This window comes from Drosophila nasuta, chromosome 2L (genome assembly GCF_023558535.2).
Source record: "Drosophila nasuta strain 15112-1781.00 chromosome 2L, ASM2355853v1, whole genome shotgun sequence".
NCBI lineage: Eukaryota > Metazoa > Arthropoda > Insecta > Diptera > Drosophilidae > Drosophila > Drosophila nasuta.
The window spans coordinates 27,801,392-27,820,901 of record NC_083455.1 but is presented as its reverse complement, the minus strand read 5'-3'; the positions used below and the strand labels follow the sequence as shown (position 1 = coordinate 27,820,901).

At 46.1% G+C, this 19,510-nt stretch overlaps 2 protein-coding genes across 2 annotated transcripts; one reads left to right on the top strand and one right to left on the bottom strand.

Annotated features, from left to right (window-relative positions):
- Window positions 1–401: 401 nt before the first annotated feature.
- LOC132792359 (protein expanded) lies at window positions 402–19,394 on the bottom strand. Its single transcript, XM_060801737.1, has 6 exons — window positions 18,019–19,394; window positions 10,484–10,620; window positions 10,271–10,416; window positions 5,309–5,388; window positions 1,613–5,252; window positions 402–1,551 (listed from the first exon to the last, which is right to left on the bottom strand). The coding sequence occupies exons 2-6, from the start codon at window positions 10,573–10,575 to the stop codon at window positions 842–844; spliced, it is 4,668 nt and encodes a 1,555-aa protein (XP_060657720.1). The 5' UTR covers window positions 10,576–10,620; window positions 18,019–19,394; the 3' UTR covers window positions 402–841.
- Window positions 16,238–16,870, top strand: LOC132798279 (uncharacterized). The gene is made up of 3 exons (XM_060810074.1): window positions 16,238–16,315; window positions 16,379–16,526; window positions 16,606–16,870. The coding sequence occupies exons 2-3, from the start codon at window positions 16,379–16,381 to the stop codon at window positions 16,794–16,796; spliced, it is 339 nt and encodes a 112-aa protein (XP_060666057.1). The 5' UTR covers window positions 16,238–16,315; the 3' UTR covers window positions 16,797–16,870.
- Window positions 19,395–19,510: the final 116 nt, after the last annotated feature.

Sequence of the window (19,510 nt, the reverse complement as noted above, 5' to 3'; positions counted from 1 at the left end):
AGAGAGCGAGAGTGAACTCGGCTCTCTTAGCGCCTTGCATTGTATGTGTGTGTGTGTGTATGGGTGTGTGCGTGCGTTTCATAAATGCGGAATGTGGGCGCTCTCTTAATGCGAGTGTCTACATGCTAAAAAAAATTTGCATTGTTGTTCATTTTGTCTTGTTGTTGCTGACTATTCGTTAGTTGTAAAATATATAAGTTTTAGTTGTAAAAAAAAAATTAAAAATCAATCACAGTTGTTTTGGGCGGAAATAGTTAGTTTTCGATATCGTTTTTTTGTTTTGTTTTGTTTTTTTTAAGTAGTAATCGCAACTGGCCTAGCTAAGTGGTAAAGCCAAGGAGACCACTCTCACTGGTTTGCTATTAAGTCTAGTGTTTGTTTTAGTTAGTTAATTTAAGTTGTTTTGTATTTTATACTTGAGTATTGTTGCTTCCCATTCTCACAATCATTCTCATTTGTCTTTTATACGGTTTCGCTCTGTCATTTCTCTCTCCATCACTCTCTTCTGCATCCCCATTCCTTTAGTGACTAGACTGGGTTTTCTCTGTTGCTATATTTGAATGCATATTTGAGGTTGTCGTTGTCGTTGTCCTTTCCTTTTATTGTCTTGTCTTTTATTCAAAAATTCTTGTTACTCACTCTCTCTTTCATTCTTTGTCTAGAAATTGGAAGCGCGCCTGCCGTGAAACACCCTGTGATCGACTTGTTATCGTTAATCGTTTCGTTATGCAAATTCTCTATCGACACACACAATTAATGGCACAACACCACCACATTTCACAACACTGGAACTTTGTTAGAGGGAGTTTCAAGCGGGCTTACTCTTTCTTGCCACATGCGCTTAGGACTGCGATTGCGATTGTGACTGCGACTGTGTTTGTGATTGTGACTGCGAATTCGGATGAGGATGCATCGAATGCATCTGGGAGTTGTAGCTCTTGTGGTGATGCTTCATCACCACTGCCGGATCCAACACATAGTTGTTAGCCTCGGCCAGCTGCACGGGCAACGGCGGCAGCTTGTCCTGCGGATGGCGATGACTGATTGCCGTTGTCCGGCCACCATTCCGAGCGGCCTTGTTCAGCGTGCCCGTTGTTCCTGTTCCCGTTGCACTAGACGAAGAGCTGCCATTGCTAGCATTGCTGGTATTTGGACTGCCTGTTGTGGTGTTGACTGCTCCTCCAGCTGCCGCTTGGCTGGAGACCTTGACCTTGGTCTGCTTCAGCAGCGAGCGATCGTTGCACAGCGCCGAGATGAGCGGCAGATCCAGATGCTTGCTCTTCTCGCGCAACAGTGCAATGTCCAGAGGATTCGCCGCCTGGGCTGCCGCAGCCTGGCTGGCTGCCACAGAGGCCTGCAGCTGTGCTAGAATGCTGTTGCTATTGCCACGATTTAAGCCTAGGCCTAGATCGGGCTTGGGACGCTCTCCGGCCCACTGGGCGCCGCTGGAGGTTTTGATCAGCGGACTGTTGGCATTGTGGGGATTCAAAGTGAGCGGTTTCCTGGGCGGCAGCATGCTCAGCGTGGCATGGGAAACTGGCTTCGAGGGAACTGCAAGAGAAGGAGAAAAATGAATGGGTATCCTTTTAAGGAAAGTCCTTATCGAACTTACTTGGCGGCGGTTGCTCGCTGGGCGCTGGCATCGGCGGCTTCTTCAGTCGATTGACGTACGGCGGCGGCGGTGGCGGCGGCAAACGCTTCACTTTTGGCATAGGCAACGAGTCGAGCGAGTTCAGAATGTTATCGTCTGATCGTGATCGCGCAAAGAGGCTGGAAGCGTTTGCCGCTGCGGCCGCCGCTAGAGCTGCCGGATGCAATGGAGGCGGTGGCGGTGGTTCGTACGAACTGCACAAACTGGCCATCGAGGGGGAGTAAAGCGGCGAGTAACCCGCTCCCGGTAGTTGCACATAAGTGTCGGATAGGTTCTGCGTGGAGGCGTAACGCGAGTGCGTGGACAGTGCCAGGGGCAGGTAGGGTGTGCTTCGATAGATGGCGTGTCCTTTGCACGTATCCCAGCCAGCGGAATAGGCTAGATATGGATGCGGCGCCTGTCCTGGCGACTGCACCTGGGAATGGGCTTGAGCTTGGGCCTGAGCCTGCGCCATGGCGGCAAGCAGCGAGCTCTGCTTAGCGTCTAGGTATTCCTGCTGGCTGACGGCCGGGTCCTGTATGGGGTAGATGACGTAGTCGACATCACTGTACATCTGCTGCTGGTACAGCTCCAGTTGATTGCGCGCCAACTGACTGCTGTAGAGACCCGCGAGATGGGGATGCGAGGGCGGCGGCGGTGGTGGCGGCTGTCGGGGCAAACTGGGCGGTGGCGGCGGCAGAAATTGACGTGGCTTGATCACGGGCAGCAGCACACAAGCTTGCTGCGGCGGTGGCTGCGGCTGATGATGCAACGAGGCGGTGCTCTTGTGATGCAACCCATAAGGAACTATCGGTATGCCAATGGCCGCCGAACCCGAGTGACGATGGTGATGAGCATGATGGCCACCGTGTCCATGTGCATGATGGTGATGATGCAGCGATGCCTGCGATCCGCCAGCATAGTTGGAGTTGTGTAGCGACTGCTGCGACAACTGGTGACTGCACACCGATCCGCTGGAGGAGGCAGCGGAGGAATAATGCGTTGGCGCTGCATAGCTGGGCTTGGCACCATCCGGCAGCAGACTGGTGTGCGCCTTGAGGATGTTGATCTGTGGTCGGGTCGTAATAAAACGTGCGGTTACCTCCTCGGACTTTAGCGAACTCAACGAGCCGGCGGCACTGGGCGCTGGCGCTGCAGAGGATGCCATCGAGATGAGCGAGGTGGGACGCGGTTTCAGGGACGTAGGATACGGCGGAGGATCGCGACGACGCAACGAAGTAGGCGGCGGTGGTGGCGGAGCTGCCACTGGGACTACTGGAGGTGGTGCTGGCAGCGCTGGTGGTTCCGGTTTGGACGCCACACTCACCGGCTTGGGCATGGGTGGCACAGGAGGTGGTGGCACAACTGGCGGACCGCACAGTCCGGTCTTTTCGTGTCGGGCACTGTATGGCGGCGGTGCTGGCGGCAGTTCGGGTTGCAGTTCCTCTACCGATGCTCCTCCGACCTCCAGGGGCAGTGTGACATAGTCGCAGTCCGAGTGTAGGGTACTTGAAACGGTCTTCCGACTGGGATAAGTGCCGCGTCCGACTATCAAATTGGTCAGCTCCTCGGCGGAGAGCAGCGTATGCTTGTTGTCTGTGGGATCGCTGCCATCGCCGCGAAACGAACTGCTTGTGCTGATGTTCGAATCGGAGCGCAGCCGGAACTCGTTGCACTTTTTCACCGATGAAGCATTGCCGTCCACCGAGTCGCTATGCGTATGGCTGACCTCGCCCTTGGCGGGCTGAAAAATTCCGTAGTGTGAACTCTTTTCGGACTCGGCCAGCTCAGAGGACTGTCCGGTTAGCTCGCTGCTATGCATGGTATAAACACCCGAAGTTTCCGTGGGCGGCGCCATGCCGTGAGCTAGCGTATAGACACCGGAGACGCCAGACACGCTCTCCGTCTCATCACGTACCGAGGAAGGCAGAAAGTCATCGGGATTGGACTCGCTGAGCGCGGAGTTTTGTGCTGTGTGACTGAAGCCCAGCTCCAGGCTGGACGACGTGGAATGAACGACAGCGGGTGCCGGAGTTGTGACCACCACAGTGCTGCACGTCGACGAGCACTGCGATCCAATGTTGTGCTGCGAACTGGGCGAGTCTGTGGCCGTGGAAGAGTCGTTGGCATTGCTGACAACGCTGATGGTGTTGCTGCCATTCGTGCGCTGGCTGCCCGAGTTGCTAATCAAAGCATTCCCTGCGGTAGTCGTGGATGAAGATGGCGCACTGCAGCTGGCTAGAGTTTCGCTCGGACGAACATTGACCACGCTCAGGGCGGCCAGTTGCTCTTCCAGATCCTTCAGCGACATCTGCCCCACCGAAGAGGTTTGCCTGCTCACACTGGGCCTGTCCAGCAGATGGGCCAACGCCAGACTCTCCGTTGAGGGCGCTGCGAGTGGCGCTGGCGGCGTATTGATCATGATCTCCAGCTCATCCTCAGAGTGCACGCGATCGCTGACAATGCCCGACGTGGTGTTGGAACTGGTGCTCGAGATGACCGATATGCGCTGCTCATTCTTGCTCTTATACGGCAGCAGCAGACTACGGGAGCAGGCGTAGCTGGCGTGCAGACAATGGGACTCCGCCTCCTCTTCCTCGCGCTTGCTCACTTCCTTCAAACGCGCCGCTAGCTTCATGCTCCACTGATGGGTGTCCTTGCACAGCGTCAGCAGCAGCTTGTTCTTTTCATCCGAAGCTGCGTAGAGCGTTATGCGACTTTCTCCCGAGCGTATCTCGAACTTCTTACGCTCAAACGATAGCTTCGTAATGTTGGGCCAAAGGAATGTGGCTGGTTCGGTGGCTGCCCCTCCAAGGATCTTGATACCTTTCGCATAGATGACAAACCAGGCGCTGCCCACACCCGCCTCGCTCTTCGCCAGCCGCATACGGAACGTGTGCGCATTGATTGTCTCGTGAAGATTGCACGCCTGCTGAATGTACAGCAGTTCCGCCTCCGCTGAAGCTAATCCTTGATGCTCCCGGTGGCAGGCACGCAAAGCGGTTTTTGCCCACGCCGTCTGCAACACTGGGGGCAGGTAATCATCCAGACGAAAGTAGTCCGAGGAGCTCGCCGCGGCAACGGGGACGACATTGGCGTTCGATGAGGAAGCATTGTGTTCCCGCTTCGCAGCCGCTTGACTTGTGGACGTCACGTACGTGGACAGGCGCAGCATGCGCTCATTGTAGCTGCTCAGACGCTTTCTGATCTTTGGCAGCGTCGTCGTCATTGCCGTGGCTCGACTACGTCCCGCGGCAAGTGCTCCCGCTCCCTCTCTGATCGCCTCTTCCTCCTCCTCCTCGTTTGACTTCTCCTTTGGTTGATTGTTTGTGGTTCCTGTTGTGGATGCTGCTGCTGTTGATGTTGTCGATGGTGTCGTCGTCGTTGTGGTGGCTCCTGCACTGGGCGCATCACCCAGATCCGCTTGCAACGCGAGACCAGCGAGCAGGAACATCGCCTGATCACCATGATCGCGTGGCAACTCGCGCTGCAGCACATTATGGCGCAGCTGCAGGTAATAGTTGTGTCTCGACGTCTCATCTTTCAGCATGAACGGACTCTCGATGTAGAACTGCACGCGAAAGTGTAGCTCCAGGAGAGGTCGTCCATTGGCATCCAGGCCCTGTAGATTAAATAAATGAATTATTGAAATAGCGACTAGTTTAAGTCTCTACTTACGTGTGTGTGCGAGGATCGCCAGCTCTTCGGGCCGTATTTGGAGAGCTTGCTCTCGGGATCTGCAAACATGTACTCGCCATCTGCAAAAGGAGAAAAGAAAGAGAAGGAAATTTGAATATTGGGTTGAGGAAAGATACAATTATTAAGAGTAAAAAATTCCTAACTTATTGATTGATCAATGAAAAACTGTCATTCACTCATTTGCATTTACTGGTACAGCTAAGGACCTCTACTGGTCTATGGTTCGCCCCTAGCAGGGGCGGCCGGTCCAACCTAACCTAACCTATTATATTAACTAGAAGTTAATACTCCCCTCTAGCGCTAGCTCAGGACTTTTTCGTTAGAGCTCTGTCTGTCGGACATGCTTCAAGGTCGCACTTGTCAAAATTTTTTAAATGAACTTTCGACTATTCCTGCTTGAACTGAACTGAACTGAACTCCCTCTTGCTCTTTACTTCCTGCTCTCTTGCCCACTCGGTTGCCCCTCAACGACCCCAAAAAAAGCAAGAAGTTTGAGCTGAAACCCTGGCCAGGCCGATCCGCGCTGTCAGTTTGTCAGGCAGCAAACAAGCGGCCCATTGACGTCAAACAGGGCCGATGACGACACGTTCATGTCAGGTTGTCAGCCTGTTGTCGTCCCAGTCACAGTCCCTATGTCAGACGTGGTCGCTCAGTCCCCAACTCGATCTCAGCTTCGACTCAATGCGATGCGATGCGAGTCGAGTTGAGTTCAGTCTTAGCCCAAGGGCATGCCGCGTGCTCGAGTAACCGAATGGGCCCACAAGATGTTGTTGTTGTTGAATGTCGGTTGCATGCTTGAAAAACAAAATCAACACACACTTCATCATCGAAACGAAAAATTGGAATTCCTGCATACGAAATGAAGCAGCAGCAGCACAAGAAGATGAAAAATAATAATTATGAGCAGCAGCCGCAGCAACAGCAGCAAAAAAAAAAAAAAGATGAAATGGAAATGTGTGTGTGAACAACAACAACAACAACGAACAGCAGCAGCAGCAGCAACAATATCATAATAATCATCAGCGTCCGAATAAGTGCCTATCAATGACGACGACGACGATGGCAAAGAGGCAGCTGCGTGGAGCAGGGAATTGAGTTGGATTCAAACGGAGACTTCAACTCCAACTCGCAGCTAAAGTCAAAGTCAAAGACAGCAAAGGCAGTGCATACCAAAGAGGCCGAAAACGCAGTTCAGTTCAACAGCAAAACAGGTAGAAACGCAGCAAACCAAAGAGAGATAGAGAGAGGGATAGCAATTGGCTGGCCATAGTCGAGGTGGAAATGAGTGAAAGAGAGATGGAGGAGATTGAGAGCGAGCTGTGGCTGTGGCAGCTGAAAATACCAAGACAGCGATTTCTTTTTTGTGGCCTGAACCCGAACCCAAAACAAAAACCAGCAGAAAAAAAAACCTTTAAACCGAACCCAAAAACAAAAAACGCTCGAGCTCATTCAAATTTCACTCGGCAAAGAACGTGAGGAGCTGCTGTTCCTATTTCTGTCCCTGTCCCTGCAGCAGGTGTGAGCCATCCTTTGGCAACACGCAACCAGCAACCAGCAACGTGCAACCCGAACGTGCAACAGTAGTGCGTTGGGCATTTTGTGGCCAGCGGCAAAAAGCCTAATAATTAACATATTTTCCAACGCATTCCACAGCGCTTACAATTAACACGCACACAACGACAGAAGGGAAAGAAGGGGAGGGGGTAGGGGAGTAGAGGAGTGAGGGGCAAATAAATCTTCAATTTGAAACACATGCAACACAAATTACAGCCTCGAATGCGTTCGGGATTCCGGCAGCAGGCAACAACAGCTCAGCTCGAGAGGCTCATCAAGTGAGACAAGGACAGAGCGAGAGCGATAGCGAGAGAAAGGGGGAGAGTGAGAAGGAGATAGTCAATGGAATGTGGCAAGAACAAGACGTGGGCCAGGTGAGGCCTAGTGTGCACTGTAGACAGCTGCAAAGAGACGGCTGCCCAGGCATTCTTCAGATTTATTTTTCAAAGGTTCTTTTTTTTGTTGTTTTTTGAGTAGGCACGCCACAGAATCGAGTTGAAGTCCGAGTTGAAGTCAGAGCCATAATAATCGAGCAGCAACAAAATAACCCAAAAAACACAACAAGTTGTGTGTGGAACAAGAGGGAGGAAGGGAGGGAGGTAGAAAGAAAGAGAGATGGAGAGGGAGAAGAGAACATAAAACCAAAAGAATTTTAATTTCCGATGTTATCAGATGCACGCAGCAGTCGCTCGCTCGCTGCCTTGCTCGCTTTGTGGCAGCAACGGCAAGGCAAGGCAAGGCCGGACAACAGAGAGCGGGAGGTGCAGGGGCAAAAGAAGGCGTGGCAAGCAGCAGGCAGGCAGGCAGCAGGGATGCTGAGCGAGAGCCCGAAGACGAAGATGAACAAGTCAACGCCATATAATAATGATTATGAGCCATTAACATTAAATGGAAAAGAAAATGCTGGTCTACAGATTACAACAGCAACAGCCCAGAGCGGGCAAGGCAAAAGGAATGCGGCAATGGAATCCAAGCAATGCGACAGCTAAAAATAACACCAAACAGCAGCAGCAGCAGCAGCAGTAGAAGAAGAAGCTGAAGTTAGACCTCAAGTGGGGGCAGCCAAAAAGTGAAGAGAGAAAAAGAGAGAGGGAGGGGGACAGGCAGGAAGCAGGCGACGCCCATTGTGTGGAGACTGCGTCCAGTTGGCTGCTGTGACAATGTTGCCAAATTGCCAAGCAGCTGCCAGCAGAGGAGAGATGCGAAGTGCAATGCAAAAATTTGCATAAAGATGAAATTTATTGACGTTGCGTGGCCATAAAATTGAAATTCATTTGCGACACAAAAGGCAGACATCAAGAGAGAGAGGGAACGAAGGAGAGAGGGGACACATTTCCAAAAAGGACAGCGACTAAGACAGCATCCGCCGAAAAAAAAGCAACGTAGAAAAACGAAAGACTGAAGCGACGAACTTGCACGTTGCGGTGTTTGAACTTTTTTTTGTAGCTGGCTGCAAGTTGCGCGTGTTGCAGTTGCTGCAATGCAGTCTAAACTGGCATTGCTATCTATAAAACAACAACAACAGCAACTGCCACTAAAGGCAATTTTGGCTGCAGTGAAAGAAAAGCGCGGCGTGAAATGCTCGAAAGTATTCAACGACGACGACGACGACGTTGGCAATGGCAATGGCAATGGACGAGGCAGCAACTTTAGCCGCATGCCAGTCAAGCACGCACACACACACACACATACACACACACATAGAGAGACTTTTACAGCGACTGACATTGGCAAAAATCCTTGCGAGCAACACAAAATGCAAACTGCCAATTTCATAGCTGCGCGACTGAAGAATCCTCAGTCTGAAAAAGCCAGAATCACAGCATCAACAACAGCCTCATCTGCTAGTAGAAGAGGTAGAAGGGAGGAGGGGGGGCAGAGAGTTGCGACGAATCGAGACGAGGACGTTGGCATGCCCCAACTGCATACCAAATTCTTTCTTGCGTTCAAGATGTTGTGGCAACTTCTTCTTGGCCCAACTTCCCCTCTGATTCCCCCTCTCTCTCTCTCTCCCTCCATAGTCTTCTCTCTCTCTATCGCTCTCTCGCTCTTTTGCACTGCTTCGAAATTGCTGCCAAGCTGCCTGGCGACCAGATTCGAAATTTACGTTCTGTGCTCTTCGCTTCCTCAGCTTTTGCCTCAAGTTCTTCTACTGCTGCTGCTGCTGCTTCCCTATACCCTACACTCACTTTTCGGCACTTGCAGCTGGTCACGCAGTCTGTCACACACATTCCTTGGCCAAGCTGTCAACTGTCTTAAGCTAATAGATATTCATTGCCAAAGTCGCATTCCTCTCCAACATCGTGCAGTTGCATTTCCAGTGGAGAGTATACACAATTCTCTAGAGCTGACCACATTCTCTCTCTCTCCCCCTCTCTCTCTCTATCTTTCTCTCTTCTTCTTAGTCTGTGTGTGTTTATGGAGGACGCATGCAGCCAAGAGCCAAGAGCCAAAGCCGTTTTCGCTGCTGGAGCCTCTTCCACACAACTCGGGATGTTGCCTCCTGTTTCCTCCTTTGCCTCCTGCTGTTGCTGCCTCTTCTGTTGCTTGTGTGTTGGCTCCGTTGGGGCCACATCGCCATCGCCATCGTGGTCGTCGTCGTCTTCGTCGATTCGTTTGTGTTAATGCAACGCGCGACGGCTACCTGAATTACTGAACACGCGTCTTGTGTCTTGTGTCTGTTGCCCGTTGCCTGAAATTGTTTGTTCGCCGTCGACGACGCGTTCCTGGCTGCCGTTGTTGTTTTTCGCATGCCCTATGGAACTGTGCTTGCACTGGGTATATAGGTTATGCAGGAAATGCCCTTAGCTAAGTATCAGAAATTAATGAATACAGTTCTTAACTAATCTACAAACTAGTTTACTTCGAAATCAAATTTGAGTTCCTCATTTTTACAAGGTTTAAAAAAGAAGTGTGTTTGACTATGTCTACTTCATTCCCTGCCAATTTGTAGCTTCAATTTCCAAGAGCAACCTTCTCTAGGGTATCACAACTTCAACCTGCTCTGTTCACTCTTTCGTTGCACTTTTATGTGTTTTGGCATAGCAGCAGCAGGAAAGAAAAAAAAACACAAAGTTTTGCGGTACGAAAAAGAAGGAGGAGAAGTGAGTTGCTGCTGCAGCGGCTGCTGTTGTTGCTGATGATGATGAGCAGCCTTTAAAAAGACTGGTTTATGTTTATTAGTTGTATTTTTCATGCCTTATCGCAAGGCACGACCAAGCAAACACCATCCCAACCCATCTTCCATCCAACATCCCATTTCATTTCAGCCAGCTGCCCATCTGTCCGAACTGTCGAACAGTCGAGCTGACCAGATCCGTTCTGTTTTCGGGGCGTACCACAAACCCATATATCGACATGTGAATTTGAGTCAAAGTCAAGACTTACCTATGAGCACGGCCAGACCAAAGAGCTCGGTGTCTTGCATGCCCTGCGTGGCAAAGTGCAGACATGTCTGCGTGTAAACCTCTCGGACTCGACTCTTTGCATCGACTAGGAAGTACAGAGTTTTCGGCTGCTGTTGGCCCAGAAGTCTACAGAAGAGTGAAAGAGTGTTTGAAATATATCTCTATATATACATTTCTATATTGCGTTACTCACCTCAGTGCCAGGAATCGGGAGCCGGGTGACAGTTGCTCGGCTGAGGACGCGCATACTTCCAGGGGCGCGCTGACGGTGCAAAATGCTCGCATGCTGCATCATTTTCCGTATCCAGCGCGCGCGTTCGAAATATGTTGCTGTTGTCGGAGAAGACAAGAAAAGTTGTAGCATAATTTATAGTACAATAAATAAAAAATAAACAGAAAAAACTAATAAAATATTGTAAGGATCAGTAACGACAACCTTAGCAAAATAGTTTTTTACTTACAAAAAGAAAAATATATTTTACATTTTTATTGTAGTAAAAGATAATTATTTTTAATGCGAAATCAATGTTGCAAAATAATTATCTTATATTAAATAATAAAATTGTGAAACTGAAAAAGAAAATGAAAACATGTCCCAAAATTGTTTTCCTTTTCAGTTTATAATACTTATACTATCTTAAACCGAGTCAAATAAACTTAAACATGTATTCAATTTGAACCAATTACAATTGCTTCAATTTGTACTTTGAATTTAACGCAATAGAATTATAAAAGTATCCTTTTCAATCCCGCATAAATTATTTTCTATCTCATTAGACAATTATTTTATACAGATATTTTCTAACCAAACCGATTTCGTCATGCCAAACAAAATTGCATCAATTAGAAATCTCAATCTTTAACAAATTGTAATTTTGGAACATGATTTTCTATAGCAAGGAATTCACTTTATAAAAAGTGAGGAATCGGCAAAAGCAAGGGATTATTTCGTGCAGTTGAAGAGGGGAAATTGATTAGATGGTCTCTTGTATTTTGGCTATTTAGTAAAGTTAGTTTTCGGGGGTCTTTTTATTTTTGGGGCTGGCAACAATTTCACCAATCAATAACGAAAGACTTAGGCGACAAACTTGATTAGGCGGCTGTGCGTGCGTGCGTTGCGCATAAAATTATTAAAATTCAGTTAAAGAAAGTTCCATACACACAAAAACACACACATAGACAAACGCATACTCTTGGAGTCTGAAACTTGCCTCGTGATGAAAGAAAAGCATTTTATGCATAAATTAAAATCAAATCGAATCAAATCAACTTATGGACTTGCCTCCAATATACATATGTATGTGTGTGTATCTGTGTGTGTGTATGGCTGCCTCTCTCAATGGACTTCGACTTCGAGTTTTGGGTGCGAGTTTGAGTCTGCTTTCAAGTCGGAGTTGGGAACTTGGCGTCGGTTTTCTACCGAGCGGCCGCATAAATTTCAATATTGGCGCATTTCTGTGCGCCGCGCCGCAGCCGCAGCCACAGCCGTCTAATAAATTTCAACGTCCAATAAATTTATTCAGAGTCAAGTTGAGAGAGTCTCGCGCAAGTCGAGATTCCGAGAGTGTTTCGCTATCAGCTCTATCTATGCTGTAGCCCAAAACTTGGCTCTGACTCTGTGACTGTGACTGTGGCCACCACAATTCATGCGGAACCGCCCTGACTTATTAATATGATCAGCCCCCGCTACGTCGCGCCCCGCCCCGCTCACCTGTCTCAATCCCCACAACAGAGGCAGAGCAGTGATCATCAATCAAAGCGCGCATTTGACATAAATTAGAAACCAAGAATATGTATATGAGTCCACACAATCCACACACAACACTCCAGACTCCCTCCATACACCAATTGTATCTAAGCCGATTTTCATGATACACAAACTGAAACAGCAACAAAACAGAAACAGACGCTGAAAGAGAAATAAAACCGGACCAAGCAACAGCAATAGCAGCAGCAGCAGAGAAACAGAAACAGAAAGCTGGATTGATTTACGAAACCAGCAAATGTAACTCCAGAAGATATTTATTTAAATGCGGAATCTATAGGAATTTATTTCTAGTCGGGCATTACAATGCCAAGTGGCCAAGCTGAATAAGAAAAAAATGACTTAAGATGTCCGCCATGCACTTATAATAAAACAATATTCTAAAAATATACCGAACTAATGTACCGTATACTAATATACTAAAATATACCTCGGGCTTTATATGGTACTATATACTATATTCGACTGTGAGATATACGCTTTTCATTTTCAATCAAAATTCTAAAAATATACCGAACTAATATACCGTAGAAATACTAAAATATACCTCATGCTTTATATGGTATATTGATATAGTACTATATTCGACTGTTTCCCATTTTCAATCAAAGTTCTAAAAATATACCGAATTTGTATACAGAAGAAATACTAAAATATACCAAAATATACCGTCTTTTGTTATACAAAAGTATTTCTAACTCAAATAACATTGTTGATCCGATCGCAATCAAATTTTCGGTAATCATAATTGCTAGAGATAATATTTCATTACAATATCAACAATTTAAAATATACCGTAGAAATAATATACCGAAGAAATACTAAAATATACCTCAGGCTTTATATGGTACTAGTATATTCTATATACTATATTCGACTGTATATACGCTTTTCATTTTCAATCAATATTCTAAAAATATACCAAACTAATATACGGTAGAAATACTAAAATATACCTCAGGCTTTATATGGTATATTAATATAGTATTATATTAGACTGTGAGATATACGCTTCCCGTTTTCAATCAAACTTCTAAAAATATACCGAATTTGTATACAAAAGAAATACCAAAGGGTATATATAGTATATAGGTATATGTAGTATATAGATACTTCATTCAAAATATACCGTTTTTTGTTATACAAAACCAAATAACAATGTTGATCCGATCGCAATCATATTTTCGGTAATCATAATTGCTGGAGATAATATTTCATTACAATATCAACAATTTAAAATATTTATTTATTATTATTACTTCCCCTACTACACTCCAGCCAAATTAATCTGAACATGTATTTAAGATATTCAGATGTAATCAAATTAAGATATTACTTAACACAACTTGAACCAGTCCAGAATTCTATACTTCAAAAGTTCTTTGATAACAACTCTTATATTTCCCTAATTCTAACCTAAATATATATGGGAATTAGAAATCTATGTGACATGCGACACGTATTGTCTGATGCGAGGTCAGTTCTCAGATCTCGCGCAACTGAACATTATATAATTGCAAATTGGCAACAAAGTAAGGAAGGCAGTAGGCGATCAGCTTGGGGGCTCGCAAGTGAGTCAGACAGAGACCGGGAGAGCGAGAGCGAAAGAGAGGGGAATAGAGAGAAAAGGAGCGCGGAGATAAAAACCGGTGATCGAGCGCTACGCGTAGTTATTTTCATTTTGTTTTGTTTTTAATGTGTTTTTTAATTTGAAATGCAAACAAACAAATGTAAAGCATTTAACAATTTCAATCATGGCTAATTATCCACATTCCATTGACTAATGAGAGCGGGCGGCGGCAAAAAAAAACAATAACAATAACAATAACAAAAGCAATAAGAGCGAAACGAACGCTAATTATAAAAGTCAACAGGCGAAGAGTGCAGCAGACGGAAGCAATCTCTCTGAGCGGGGAGGGAGGCGAGGAAAGTGGGGTTAAAGCTGAAGCTGAATCTGAGGTGCGACGAGGGGCAATTAAATGTGCAGAGAGAGAGAGAGAAAGAGAGAGACACGCTAATCAGCAATTAACAAATGGCAATAAATAATTTGTTTATACGTAGCGAGGATAGAAGAAGGGGAGGGAGGGAGGGAGGTAGGGATAAGGGAACGGTATCGGGAGACCAGAGAAACCAATTAAATGGCGCAAGCGCCAGCGGGCCAAATTGTGCTGTCTAAGCAGAAAACGAAAAGAAAAAGCAAAATGTTGCGCATACGCCACGTTGTGCAGCGACAGCAGTTCCTTAGGCCACCACTCCCCTCCCCTCACCTTACTGACTGGCACCCAGTTCCAATCGACTCTGGGGCTGTGTCAACTGCATGCCATTGCAGTGAGCTCATTCGGGGCGTGTGTGTGTGTGTGTGTGTGAGTTCGAGTTTTGCGATTTTGTCGCCAATGTTTGTTGCTCGCAAAGATCAAGCTGAGGGTGGGAGGAGGGAGGGTCAAGCGCGGTGAAGCTGTGATAAATGCTTTAAAACGTTTAAAACGAATCGCGCCTAACGAATCGGAAAATAGAAATATCTGTGGATAAATTTCAAATTGGAATTGGAAGTGGAATTGCAAATTGCAATTGGAATGTGCGAGCGCGAGCGCGAGTCGATCGATCGATCGATCGAGCAGCGGTCGAATAATCGAGTACGCCGAGTGCTCGATCAGCGCTTGACCAATAAACATTAGAAATATCATAAACTTCAAGAGAGGGGGAAAGACTCGCTAACGATACGATCACACCGAATCAGTTAGACCCTCATAAAAGTTGAATCCAAAGATCAGTGATTGATGTGAAAGAAATGTTGAAAATTTTAATGTTAGTCATCCATGGTGATAGAATTCCATAAACTTAAAAGTCCGCATAAAATATTGCTTAGTATTAATAAATGGATAACAGGAATTCTTTGCAATAACATCTCTAAACTACAAATATTCTGTAAGAAATAAAGTTAATCATCTATAGAGATGGAATACCGGAAATTTAAATAATTTTTGGTATTAATGCAATAAATAATAACTGAATAACAAGATCACTTCTAGGATTTTTACCAACACTAATCCACAAATATTCAGTAAGAACTTGTTAGCAACAATTTTAGAGTATTACATGTAGTCGATTAACTCAGCTTCTGAGCTATGTAAGTGTATCTAAGCCACACATAATAGCACCCAAGACTCACACAGAGACAGAGAGAACTGGAGGTATTCTAAGAGTGGTGCTTTGTCTTTGATTCCGAGTGGCTTTTTAAACTGGATTCGAGTTCTATTGAAAGTGTTGCGCCGTTCTCAACAGCTCAGCTCAGCTCAGTTCAACTCGATCTCCATCTCGCCATCTCTCCAAGCACCTTCGATTCGATCGCGATCTGAAGCTGGAAGCTGAGGCTTCGAGGTAATGAATGGCGACGTTTGACGTGGAATTTTTAGTTCATGAGTTGGCTGGCTGGAACTCTTGACGCGCTTCTACGTGTGTCTGGGTTTTTTAATTACGACAAACGGCAAATTGGCATTCGTTGACGACGACGACGACGACGACGACGTCAATGGGGAGGGAAATAGTTTAGTGCGATGGCATTTTCACACGCTAACTCGGAACAACAGTTGTTGTTGTTGTTCTTGTTGTTGTTATACTTTCAGATACAGCGGATGCGCGTCACACAGCTTAAATAGGTGCATCAAATTGGGGCGTGGCTGTCATGAATTCGAATTCAAATTCGAGTTCGAATGCGAATGCGAATGCGAATCAAACATTTTTTGTGCTAATGGATTTGATTGACTGACCATCATCAGAGACGCGGCACATTTCTGAAATTATTATGCCGATTATGAAGTCGCCAGCTGTTGTCGTTGTTGTCAACGTTGTCATCGTTGCTGTTGTTGTTGTTGTTATCCCCAGTCAAATAAATAACTTGGCGTTTTGTTGGCAAATACAAATCGAAAATGAGTGGAGAAAATCAAACAAAACAAAAGCGGCAAATTGATGGCTTGTTGTTTCTCCCCTACGTTTCGTTATTATTATTGTTGTTGTTGTTGTTGTGCCAGTTATGCCAAACAATTTTAATGTCTTTGCACATGCGCAAAATGAAGAAGAAGACGAAGCATAATCGAATAATCAAACTATACTAGGCGAGGTTTGACACATGACACACAAGTGGACATGTCCTGACCTCCAACACAAATATCGTTGATATCGAAGTCTATTGAAGTCATCTCTAAATGTCACATTCGTTTTACAACACTGAAGCGCATTCGACTTACAGCAACTCTCAGCAAAGTACAAAATCAGGTGAAGTTTCCCCCGGACACAGTATTAAATTAATTTATTAAATTTAAACAGATGGAAAATCAAGGAGAAAAAGCACAAGAGTCGCCAATTGTTGAGTCTGACGATAAGTTTATGATGGCGTTAGCTGAATATGATAGGTTAGCTCGAGAAACTATAATTCGGTTGATAGAAGAGCGGAACCTGCTGAAATCTATGAACCGTAAGTTTTCTTTGTCCACTTTCCATTTCGTGCTCCATTATAAAACGTGCTGTGCTCTCTTTGCATTCATCGCTTGCAGGAATGTATGAAGAGCGCGAAATGAAGCGAGTGCAGCGCAAAAAGAAACGGCGGCTGAAGAGACAGGCGAAGAAGAAGCGAGCAAAGGAGTTTGCGAAGAAGATGCAAGCAAAGGAGTTGGCACAAGTGAAGCAAGAAGTTAACTCAACTAGTACAACTACTACAATCCAGCTAGGCAAGGCAGAGCCATAATGAGAGCAAGCGCTCTGCCAGCGCTGACTTCGCGCGCTGTCAACGTCGCAACGTGCGACGCATGGCTAAAATAAAAGGCGTGCGAAACATTTCATTTTGTTTTCTTTACCTTGCTTTGGTGTAGGCATAAATTTTGCTGCTGGCGTCGCAGTCAACGTCGCTGCCTGCCAAATAGTTTTCGAGCGATCATATCTACTTTTTGCTGCTGCCTCTTCTCCTGCTGTCATTCAACATTTTAATTCGCTGTACATTTTAATTGCTTCAAGCATATTTGAAGGCGTGCAGGAATTTTTTATTTCGTCTTTTTGGTTTTTAATATTTCCAATTGCGGTCGCTGTTGTTGGTATTGTTGTTGGCTAAGGTCAAGTGTGACTTGGTTGCCCGCCAACCGTCCGCCCCCCTCCGCTCGAACCACGTTTAGTGGGCGGCTGTCAATTTGTCGCAGCAACCGCAAAAATAAATATTAAACAAGAAAAACAACAACGACAATGGCACGTAGCAACAACGAGCACAAACAACAATAACAACATGCAGATAAAACCGATACAACACCAACTGTATGTTGTATATCGATATCGCATCTCTGCGGTGGCAATCGTTTAAGCGTTTATCGTTTTTAGCGTTTAACGTGTGTTTCTGCTCATTTGTTTATCATTTGTGTGTGTGTGCAACACTACACCACGCGTATACCAGATACCCCCTCCACCCCCTCCTACTGCTTAAGCACGCTCAATTAGTCGCCTTGTTTCTTCCCAGCTCCCATTTCCATTTAATTGTTGTGGCAAATCAGCTGCTCGATTTCAGTGGTCGCCATTTTTGTTGTTGCCTCTCTCTCCTACTATTATTCCCGGTACTCACACACACACACACGCACGCGTACGTTTGCTATTTACGACACCTGCTATTTGCACACCCCGCCCCACGCCTGCTTTGTGTGTTGCGAGGTGATTAATTGCACAATGAGTGCGCGGACTTTAAAAAGTTTTGCGAGCCATTGGCGACTTTTATGACCGCTTCTTGAGTTCGTTCTCTTCAGATAAGACATTTTGCATTGCCTTGTTGTTTGTTGTTGATGTGTTTTACGAGTGAGGAGGCAATTAAAATTCCACAGAAATGCCCAACGATCACACCAACTCACAAACAACAACGACAACACAAATCTCCCTCATTTTGGGCAATTTTCTCTTTTATACGTTCTCTTTTCTTCTTTTCGGGGACTCACCTTATGCACTGCCAACGAAGGTCGCTGCAGTTGTCGGCATTATTGTTGTTGTTTTAGTTTTTGCTGTTGCTGCTGCTGCTATTGTAGTTTTGTAGCCCAGGAGCGGCGCCTTAAGCGCGTAATCCAAAGTAATCGAGCGACGCTTACGTATTTCTAGCACAAATAATATCTTTAACAAACTTTCTTTTGTTTCTTTTACTTATTTGTAATTTTGCACTGACAATCAATTAAATTGTATTGTATTTGTTTTGTTGTTGTCGGCAGCCAACAAGCTATTGCTTTGCTTTGCTGCGCTGCGCTGACCTCTTCGTCAAACACTAACAACGCGCTGCGACTGCGCAGTCTACGACGACGGCGACGTCGGGCCACATTCCAGCGGCTCTCACTTGGCGATTGTGTGGGCGCTCTGTCGATGTTGTTTTTGTTGGTGCGCGACGCAAAGAGAGCGCGAACAAGGAGTTTGAAGGGGGTAATGGGAAGGGGCAACGCGGCACAAATACGATTTAATCAAAATTGTTGTTGCTGTGGGTCGCTGCACATGCACACACACACACGCATACAGCGAGAGCAAGGGAGAGCGCTGCCGTTTATGATGTTGTTGTGCATGTGTGCTTGTATTCGTATTTGTGTGCTGTGTGCTCTCTTTGGCAACTGCTTTTTGTTGTTGCGCGAAAGAATGCCGTTTGCTTGCTTGCTTGTGTATTTGTAGTTGTCGTAGTTGTAGTTGTAGAGTTGTCGTTGTAGTTGTAGTTGTTTTAGAGTTGTTGCTGGGTCGCAACTTTCTGTGGGGCTATTTATTTTGACCAGCAGCAACTTGTTGAAGTCACTGCAGAATTTTTGGTTTCCAAATATACATATAAACTCACACACACACACACTCTGAGGGGAGAGCACTTGTAAAAAACACAATGGAAATAATGCGAGCCACTTGTGCTTTGTTGTAATTCAACGCCACACTTTAAATCTGAATCTGAATTCGAATCTGATTCCAAAATCCACCAAATCGAAACTAAACGAAACAAACCAAACGAACGTACGAACGAAACGAGAGCGACGCTTAACGAAAACGCGCACACTGCGAATGCGAGACTGCGACTGTGACTGCGACGACGGCGACAATCTCCAGAGCTCCTCCAATGGGGCCGCTGTCGTTGTCGTTGTTGTTTTTGTAGTTGTCGTTTCTGTTGCGATCGCGCGACGCCGTCGTTTTGCCTCTGAGCTGGCACTGCGAATGTTTAACACAGCAGTGTGTGTGCGAGCGAATTCAGTGTATGTGAATTGTTTGTTGTGTGTGTGAGTGTTTCGTATTCGTGTTTGTGTGTAAACACGACGCGCAACCTGCTGCTGCTGTTGCTGTAGTTCAACAACTGCTTCGTCCAGCTACAGAAATCAAACTGAAGTCCGAGTCGAGAGAGTTTCAGCATGAGAGCGCGAGCGAGCGATTTTTTTGTGAGCATGTGCATGTGCATGAGTCTCCAACTTGCAGACGTAC